The following is a 10,267-nucleotide window of genomic DNA, read 5'->3' as shown; positions in this document are numbered from 1 at the left end:
CTTTTAATTTCTTCTAATATGTAGATGATTGTATGATTGTAGAGACCTTGTTTCATCAATGCATCAAATTGAAAATGTCATCAACTTATTTGAATAATTACAAGAATTATGTTATTATAATTTCATAATATTCAGTGCTAATGCCATGCAGATTTTGTAAAACAGTCATTTTTATTACTTTACTGCTAGTTTAAAATTTTACTACATGCATTAGAACTATTTTGTGTGGGGTGCAGAGAAACAATAATAAATTGCCTTTAACAATTATAAATAATAATCATGTAAAGTAGATTGATAGTACTTATAAGTGGCATAGTAATGTAAGAACCAAATGGCTCTGTTTGGCCTTTTCACTGGTATAATAAGATTTCTAAAAAATAGTCCAAATTTAAATTCATAAACTTGTATTGCATAAAAAAGTAATAGCTTTAAATTTAGCAGATGTAGACTGTTATACTTATTGAATGATCTTAACCTCCTAGGACCTGGCGTCCACATGCGTGGACATCACATTTTTCGTTGTCTGCACCATAATAGTTTGGCACTTTGAATTGCATAGTGTATGAATGGTGCTATACAAATAAACCTAACCCCAAATAGCTAGAAGAAATCTAAAATGCAAGTCAAACCAAAGCTCAGGTCTTAGGAGGTTAAGTGAAAATTTGAGGAAGCATTAGTAATATTTGTGTTCAAGAATCTACACAAGGACAAATTCATACATCTGCCTGAAGGGGAATATGGCTTTTAGACCAAACCGTAAACTGAGGTCTACTAATTTTCAGACGTCAGAGATTGTGGAATGTAACATGACGTGACATTATGTGACGTGACATATGATGTGATGTGATGTGATGTAATGTGACTAGATGCACAATTTATCTCTGTGGTACCACCCCTGGTATCCAGCTCAAGCACCCCCCCTGGTGCAGTATGGCAGAGCCATGCTAAATGGATTCTGCAGAGGAAGAGATTTAAAGGTTTCATAGTGCTCATTGTCCTCCAGGCAGCCACAGCTCAGGGCTTTGATGGATTGTGCTGAGGTTCATTTCTGGATTTTCTTAAATATTTTGTAGTGACTTGGTTATAACTGCTGCCAGGGTTTACTGGGATTTCTTTAAAATTGGGATTCAACTTTGTTTTTAAAGTGAATGCCCTGTGTGTATTTTTTACAGGGTCAGAACAGTAGCACTTGTAGGCGTAGAGTGGAGTTTTGTCCCTATAACACTGCTTCCCCTTGTAAATGATCTTTGCAGCAGGTATGTGGAGAAGTGTGACGCCACTTTGTACAGCCACTCTGTACAGCCACTCTGGTCCATTTGTGCTGCCTCAAACCTCCACATTGGGTCACTGAGGTTTGCAGGGCAATACAAAACAAAAACACCATGCTGTAATGATGTTCGACATAATTTTTATTAGTTACAAAATAAAATCAACAGAATTAGTTATAATTTACAGAGGCTAAATCACCAGTAACACTTTATTTTTTTGGGTTTCTTTGAGCAAATGTCTTTTTTAAATCAGTTTTTAGTCATGCCACTTTAGGACTCCCCAGATTTTTGTGGTATTAATTTATAAGTTCACTATATTTGACCTACAGCCCAGCAAGAAGGCTTATGCCATTATGTCCTCTATCATCCGAGTTTTCATATTTCTAAACTGAATTAGAATGTCAAAAATGACCAAAAAGTATTTAAACATAATCTTAAATGACCCAGGCCTGTCAGGACCAGGAGAGGTATATCAAGGTAGGGGAGTCCCACACAAGGGATGAAAACCAGTGTTTTCTTTTTTCAAATAACCTCTGATTTATAATGATGAGAACACAATTTTACAATTTGTACAACCCCCATTTCAGAATACAAAAATAATCTTTATCTTTTAGATAACACTTCAAGGACAAAACCAGTTTCACATCATGATTCATGATCAAGCTGTAGCTTGCAGTCAACATGTTAGTAGCAGACATGACAGCACAATATCTCACCTTCACTAATAATAAACTACATCTCTGTGAAGGTGTGGGTTGTCTTGAAAATCAACAAAAACAGAAAACCATTGTTTGCACTCTGTATTTTCTGAACAACCACTCCCTTTAGCACAAACTAGTCCTTTTTGACCATTCATGGTTTAAATGTCTGACTCACATTTAGTGGTCTTTACCAACCTGTACATCTTCCTGTTTGCTTTCTGTGGCACACAATCACTCCATCATTAATAAAACAGAAATGCTGCTTTGACTACAGTCTACTTATAACACCAAATTTATGAATGTCTGACCACCAGTGGTCAAAGAGCATATGGCTAAGTGCACTGGTAACCCAATATAATGTACAGTAACATATCTGCTGCTTGTTTACATTACTCTGTGTCTCTGCAACTACAAATGAATTAAGTTTGGACACAGAGCAATGGAACAAATTTTTACTTGAGTAAACCTTTTGCAGTGTACATAAAGCACAATTATGGCCCTCAGTCCAGCTTCTGACAGATGCATTCACACCGGCAGCCTACGGTCAAACACTAAATAATTCAGAATTTGAATTAGGATTTTACACGATGCCAAACAAAGCTGACAAACAGGCAAGAGAGGATCTCAAAGCAGTGTTAGACAACAAACTTACAGCCAGTATATGGTGAAATCTCTTACTTATTTTGTTTCTTGAAGAAAGAAACCCAAGACATAGAGAAAGTAAACATTTTAAATTGGGTACAGTGACATCTGACAGGCCACTCTGAATGAAAGAAACAGGAATGGGATTTGTAATGCAATATACCATGGGACTATCACAAAGCTTTGTCACACAAAGAATATATACTGACACACTCAGAAAAAAGCATTAAGTTAAAAGGCAATACAGGAATAACCAACATATTCTCCCACTCCGTAGTAATTTGGCAGTTGTTTTTCTTTTTCATCTTTCTCCTCAGCACGACACTGTTTGATATGCGGAGCTCAAACCGAAAGCACAAATGTCAAATGTGAAGAGCAAATGATAAATTATCACAGTAGGCTACAAATAGTAAACGAGAGCTTCATGAATATACAGCGAGTGCAAGCAGTTTTCACTCAGGCAAGTCAAGTTAGTCATAAGGTCATGCAGTCTCAGGCTGAGTGTACCCAGATATTCAGTGAACATAGATGGTACATTTCAATTCACCATCACATTACGAATCTGAATTTATATGACTCATGGTATCTCAGACTGTTTCTATGGTCCAAACATGAAATACAGCACATGTTGTACATGGTCTCGTTTTGTTGGCATGTATTGTGGTAATAATGGTAGCCAGATAACTTCACTGTGCTGTACTGCATAACATGCTATTGTTTTATTTTTTTCATTGCCTGTTGAAACACCTTGTGCTGTAGGTTTACAGTGTGAAAATATAATGTGTAGATCATGAAATAATCCTTTATGTGCCTGGCTTTTAATTCATGTGCTTCTATAAAAATATTTTATGCCTCACAGATTAATCAGTACAATACATGCTGATAAATTTAGATGACCACTACTAATTGCACTTTTAGAAGTGATAAATTTTCATTGTGAGCATTGACAAATGTAACAAAAACTGTTGAAACTGTCAAATATTTTGTCCCTTTTGTCTCTGCTTGGGGAGAGTTCAGGCCCAACTGAATTGGTTTGAAAGTAAAAACATGAACATTGTGTCAAAGGACATGGGGGGTGTGTGGTCAGTAAACACTCAGACACACTCAGAAATGCAGACATTAAAGAAGTTACACATCTCAACACCCAAACATACCATGCTGCTGTGTTCTGCATTACCCCCCAACTGTACATAGTAGTCCCAACTCACTCATGCATACACACAACTAAGAGAACTAACTGAATCTGCTTTATGTCCTGATCCACTTAGTATTTCTCATCTCTAGCGCCCTCATATTGACCTTACACTTTGCCTTGATTTCATTTCTGTCCCAGAGGAAGAGCAGAGGTGGGAGGTGTTGGGTGAATTTTGGCACTGGAAGGTAGAGCAGCAGTAGAGCAAGAGGAACAGGTGGAACAGGAGGAAGAGGAACAGGAGCAAAATGTCCCCCCAGCAGCAGCTGTGCTATCTGTGGGTGCGGCAGTGCCGCTGCCAGGCAGCAGAGATGTGTCCATGGATACTGGACACGTGGGCAGCGGCTGGCTCTGAGGTGGTGAGTGGGGCAGCTGCGTGGTAGGTTGTGTCTGTGGTAGCGACTGAGACTTTATGGGAGTTTGTGGCTGTGGTATTTGCTGACAGACTGGGGACTGCTGATAGGTCATCTGCTGGAGAGGAAGGGAATGATGGAGGTGTAAACTTTGCTGCATCTGCGGCACTTGAGCCATGTGCGTTTGTTGTGAAGGTCCTGGAGGGTGCAGGGTTGACAGACTCCCTCCACCTGTGTAATGGGAAGGGGCAGCCACAGGCAAGTTGGCAGGGGCTGGGGACGCCTGTGGGTTTAGTGATGCCACTGGAAACCAACCTGGTGGAGCCACCTGTATGGAATAAAGTAATGGTTAGTGAGCACAAAAATAATATTTCAGTTTTGTTTGGTTTTGATACACACATATAATAAATATTTCTGTTATTCTTTCTTTATTGAAACCAACTGCACACTCTCTGGCTGCTTTAATCTTCTTTTATGAGACAAACACCAGTGATTGGTGATACAACAACATTAGAGCAACATTTTTTTAAATTTAAGCTAATCACAAAGAGTAGAAATGGGGAAACAAGTGCAAAAGTGTCAAACTGCAGTTTGATGTGGGTTTTGTGCCTTTTATTAAGTGTCTTATCATGTAATTCTTGCCAAGAAAGCAAATCAGCACATTTATCAATTATTCCTTTATTGTTGTGTGGAACCCACATACTCTGGTTTGTAGTCCTACCTCTGCTGGCTGGCTCCAGCCTCCCAACTCCTGCACCTGCTGAATCTGCTTCAGCTGATTCAGTGAAGGCTTTTGTGGGGCAGAGCCCACTGCGTCCTTCGTCCAATTATCAACCAGTTTGTGCAATTCATCTGTAAATGTGCTTTTTCTCAGAGGACTGTGATCTGTTGGAAATGTGAGGGGACACATCAGGCCACCAATTGTCAATAGATTTTCACAACGTATCACTATTTTAACAAAGCATACCTCTTTTGGCAGGCAGTGAAGGGCGGTGCTCTGGTTTGCAGTACAAGGGCAGCCTGCTCTGTTCACTTCCTGAGAAACTACTTGACTGCTGAATCCCTAGAGGACACATGCAAGAAAGAGTTCCACAGAAAGCTAGCAAGAAAAAGAGAACGTGAGAGAGAATGAATTGATGAAAAGGCTTACCAGAGTGCGCAGCTCCATTGTCCATGTGAGAGTGAGGCCGGGACCGGTGCTTGTTTTTGGCTGACCTGGGTCTGCGAGGAGAGAGGACAGGAAGCGCCTCAGGAAGAGGACTGGTTCGGGACAGGGAGGCAGGCAGGCTCTGCCTTTGGTCTTTGAGGGAACGAAGTTGTCTGTATAGTTCCTGCAGCTCTCTGTTCTGCTGGGCCTGAAGTGATACCACCTCTTTGATGTGCCTATAGAGGAAGAGACAGAAAACAGTGAAGAGATTAGTTCTACTCTGTAGAAAAACAGTAGATGGAGATGTAGAAAATATACAATAAGTGTAGAGACGTCTTGTAAACTCAAAAACGATGAAGTCTCTACCCTGGTTGTCTTACTTCTCTTTGAGCTTGTGTAGTTCTCTTCTCAGGTCTTCATCCTCCACCTCACTCTCTTCATCATCATCACTGCTTCCCATGGGTGAGTGTCCATGACTTCGAGGCAGGTGGGCCGTCGCTGGGGTCCTCTTACCTTCATCTTTCTCCCCTTCCTTTGCCCGGGATCTCCTCCTCTCCCTCACCAAATCAGGAGACACTGGGGAGCTGTCGGTCTGCCTGTTCTCTTTCTTAGTCTCAGCCTGGGTTACAGAGAAGCGACCCACTTTCCTGTGAGTGCTACCGTGTTCTGATGGCGCATCCTTTGGTGGAGAGGTCTGGGGCACTGGAGTCACCTGATGGTCGACGAATTAGGAGACAACAGCTAATTGTCCGTACTGTGCTGTAGATTTGGACTAATGAATGGCACAGGCACAATCAGCACCCCTACCTGAAATCGTCCTTTGAGTGACTGAGGTGGATTCAGGGGTGAAACCTCCTTCTCCTCTCTGAGGGCCTGACTGCTGGGACGTGCATCTGATGAGCAGAAAGGGGACACAGGGACACGGGGACCCAGAGACATAAAAGACACAGACCACATAAATGACAAGGTTTACACACAGAGACACAAGAGACAGAAAAGAGACATTCAGACGAGCACAGACAAACATGGGGCACGAACACAAAGGCACATTGTTAAAAAAATCACCCATCAAAGTCACACATCATTGGCTTTGTGACAATGGTTTGCATGCAGGTCTATGAAATATGTAAACATATACTTTATAGTTTATTTTTCTTAGATATATACTTTTTTATAAATAAATGGAAGAATAAATTAAAGTTTTTGTGGATGTAAAAATACATGCTTAGGAGAAAGATGTTATGTGTGTGTGGGAAGGGGTGATAATGTTGTTTCATTTACAAAATCATAATAAATCATTAAATAAATTAAAAAAAACATGTTGTGAAATGGGAGTTAGCACAAATCTACCCCCACCCACCAACACATCCAGTCATTCTCAATCACTCACCATTGTCCCATTAACATATCAGACAAAAAACGCCCAATATCACATTTGAGATCCATAGTGATATTGATCTGCATTTGATAATTGGGATTACTACTTTAGTAAAGTGTGTCCATAGATAAACACTGCATAATTAAAGACCAACATAAAGATATGATGATATAGGTGTTACATACAGATAACAATCCATTATTAGTCGTGACATACATGCTCATGCATGTGTAGCAAAGGATATAAGCTGCTGCTATACATTTCACACATATAAACACAAGTACATGCAAGATGGCTGGACTATTTAAACAGTGTGATAAGGATTAGCCATATGACAAGTCTGTCCATGTGCAACAGAAACCACCTAACTCTTATGCCCTGGATTATGTTCACTTTCACCATAATCTGCAGCTATAGCATGTAGTAATCTCATGGAGCAATGAGCTGAGTGTTACACATTCTGGATGACACAATATCAACTGAGCATCTATCTTATCTGTGTTGTGAGGTGCGTTGCAAGATGCTGTCTACACTGAGCCAGCGGGTGGAGGTGAGATGCCGCGGCTGGCAGTGCCTGTAGACTTGGGGCGGGGAAGGGGGTGTCATATGACGGGATTTGTCCTGGGCACAGGCACAGCTGGGCTTTGCGTCAGCGTTCAGCTGCTCTGGGATGGGCATCAGATTTCTGATGCCAACCTCTTCCTACACTGTGCCAACCTCCCACCCTCCTCTACTCTTCACTGCTCTCGCCACTGGTTGAGTAACTCATGCAGAAAGACAGATAGCCAAGGAAAGTAAATTAGGTAAAAAGCAATTCAGCAAAATAAAAAATAATTAAATAATAAAAATAAAGAGAACAATAATGTATGTAGTGATGTTAACGCTGACATTACATGGGGACTGTAGTCAAATCGTATAATACAAAATCAGAACCAACTGGCTGTAAACAATAACATACATTAATGTTAACTGTTATTAATTCCAGGTAGTCATTTATTTCACTATGGTAAAATTAGTACTACATGTTAAATTTAGGTCCATGCCCCAACATCCCATTCTCTCTCTCTCTCTCTCTCTCTCGCTCTCTCTCTCTCTCTCTCTCTCGCGCTTGCTCGCTCCCTAAGAGGACGCTACCTTGCTGGACTCTGGGCTTCTTGAACAAGTTGGCGGAGTGGCGCAGTTTGCACGCCCAGTTTTTGAATTTGCGAGTCCAGGATTTCTTGCTAACAGGATTTCTTATACTAGGACATGTCAGGTTTAGGCCAAAATATCCACCTCCTGCATTGTGCTGGTGCTGTCCATGTCGGAGGGGGATCGGGTGCTGATTGGGGGGCCACGATGCATCTCCAGTGGTACTGGTGTCAGAGTGTGGGGGAACAGCCTAGAACAGTTAAAACAATTAGGAGTGGCTGCATGGAGTCGACCATTCCAAATGAAGACACAACTAAACATTTACACATAACAAATATCACAGACAGCTCAAAAATGTGAGTTGAGTCACATTTACACAGTGGAATAATTCATAATCTATTGCGTGGTATTCACTCACAAGAACTGTAGGTTCTCCCGGTACAGGTGGGCACTGTGGCCCAGTAGAGTCATCCTGGTTGGGAGAGAGGAGAGTGGTGGGTGGGGTGGAAGAGGTGGAGGTGACAGAGAGAGATGGGACAGGCTGCTGCTCCACCTGGCCCAGTTCTGCAGAATTGGTCACTTCTGAGGAAAGTTCCTCTGCCCTTCCATCCCGCTCAGGGTCAGGGGAGGTGGAAGAGGAACGGGAGGTGGTGGAGGAGGTAGTGGAAGATGAAGAGTGGGGGGATGTATCTGAGGAGGAGGAAGGTGGGGACAAAGACCTGTGGTGGTGCGACTGTGGCTCAGATGACTCCTCTACTCCTGCTGATGTGGAAGCAGTGGATGGAGGGCCAGAAACAATCCCCCCTGCCGATGCTGCCCCGCTGCTGTATTCCTGATACAGCAAGTTCCTCAGTTTTTCATCCAGAGTCTTTATGCGGTTGTCTACGTATTCTATTTTGGGGGGCCCTTCACTGTCTGACTCAGCCACAGAGGAAGGCTGAGCAGGGGATGGTGACATTGTGAGGGACAGAGTGGGAACGTGGGGTTCTGTGATGCCCAAATGAAGAGGTGGCAAAGATGAATCAGACGAGGGGTGAAAAGGGGCGGAGTAGCTCCCTGTGTCCTCCGTCACACTTGTTTCTCCTGGGGACATCTCAGACTCTGACATCTGTAAAGAGGATTCCTTCTGCAGTGGAAACTGCTGCTGTTTCTGGGGTGTGTCCATGGCTTTAGCCGCCTCTTGTGGCTGCTCAATGTGCTGCTGCGGTTTCTGTGACTGCACATGCTGCTGTGCTGCCTCAGTTGGGATTTGGGTTTGTTGTGAACTCTGCTGTTGTGGTAGAGGGCTGGCATTTAGCTGTGCCTGCTGCTGAATGAACTGTTGACTAACTGATAGAGGCATCGTTTGGCTTCTATCTGCTTTTAAAGTCACAGTACCCATGAACAACTGATGCTGCTGCTGCTGCTGCTGCAGCAGCATTTGTTGTTGCTGCAAGTGTACTCTCTGTTGTAGGTTTAACTGTTGCTGCTGCTGGAGATCGATGTGGTCCTGCTGGGGTGGCATAACCTGCTGTGATAACTGCTTTAACTGTGTGGCATACTGTGTTGTCTGAAGGGGTTGTTGGGTCTGCTGTACGGGCACTGGTGGCAGAAGTTGCTGCAGAGGCACAGACTGTTGTAGCACCTCGGTATGACCTGGCAGTGGTAACATCTGCACCTCAGAAAGTTGTTGTTGGAGTGACATCTGTTTCAGCTGCTGCTGTTGTAACTGCTGGAGAGACGATGCTTTTTCCTGCTGCAACTGAATTTGTTCTTGGTACACTTGAAGCTGTGACTGGTCTTGTTTTGGTGCTGCCTGCTGTATCTGTAGTTCAAGCTGCATTTGTTGCAGTTGCTGTGCAGCTGCTGCTCCCTGCGGCTGTAAAGCAGGTTGTGCCTGTGGTTGTGGTAGTTGAGGGGCTGGTTTGGCCACATGGGTGAGTGCCTGCTGCTGGTCCATGCCACGTTGGCTTACCACAGGAGAGGCCACTGTAGCATCAGGAGGAGGGGAATAGAAAGAGGTTGAAGACTTGTCTGCTGCAGACACATGCGACCTTGGAGCTGTTATCACTGCATCCATTTTAGTTTGACCTACAGTAGAGGAACCACTGGTTCCAGGAGAAGTGAGGTTATCAGGAATCGTGGAGGCTGGTGTGGGAGAAACAACATTAGGAGCAGTGGACAATGTGGGGATGTTAGTACTTTTGTCAGCAGCAGCTGAGTTGGGAACTGGCAGTTCAGGGCTGCCTGAAGCAGAGACAGGGACAGAGGATTCAAGAGTGGAGGCTGGTGCAGATGTGCTATCAGAGGCAGGGGTGTGAGGAGCAGGAGCAACAGGGGCTGGGGGTGCCATGGAGTCAGGAGGGGAGGTGGTAGAAAGAGTAGTGCAGGGAGGGGAGGCCATTCCAGTTAAGGGCTCCAGACTCTGAGATCCTTCACTTTCTACAGCCACAGAGAGGAACACAGTTAGACTGAG

General features: G+C 43.4%; 1 protein-coding gene across 5 annotated transcripts in view; it reads right to left on the bottom strand.

The window, feature by feature from the left end:
* Positions 1-1,391: 1,391 nt before the first annotated feature.
* Positions 1,392-10,267, bottom strand: part of wnk3 (WNK lysine deficient protein kinase 3) — a 32,942-nt gene continuing 24,066 nt past the window's right edge. For 4 of the 5 annotated variants that reach the window (XM_026333067.2, XM_026333070.2, XM_026333069.2 and 1 more), the window contains exons 18-25: positions 8,231-10,233; positions 7,816-8,062; positions 6,111-6,196; positions 5,684-6,015; positions 5,307-5,539; positions 5,124-5,219; positions 4,878-5,041; positions 1,392-4,484 (exon numbers count right to left, since the gene is read on the bottom strand). In XM_026333067.2, the coding sequence (XP_026188852.1) occupies positions 3,930-4,484; positions 4,878-5,041; positions 5,124-5,219; positions 5,307-5,539; positions 5,684-6,015; positions 6,111-6,196; positions 7,816-8,062; positions 8,231-10,233 (3,716 nt within the window). In that variant the 3' untranslated portion in view covers positions 1,392-3,929. The remainder of the gene's footprint in view (positions 4,485-4,877; positions 5,042-5,123; positions 5,220-5,306; positions 5,540-5,683; positions 6,016-6,110; positions 6,197-7,815; positions 8,063-8,230; positions 10,234-10,267) is intronic. The other variant, XM_026333071.2, reaches the window with a different exon arrangement.

Source organism: Mastacembelus armatus, chromosome 7 (assembly GCF_900324485.2).
Source record: "Mastacembelus armatus chromosome 7, fMasArm1.2, whole genome shotgun sequence".
Lineage (NCBI taxonomy): Eukaryota > Metazoa > Chordata > Actinopteri > Synbranchiformes > Mastacembelidae > Mastacembelus > Mastacembelus armatus.
This window is presented reverse-complemented; position numbering and strand designations above follow the sequence as displayed.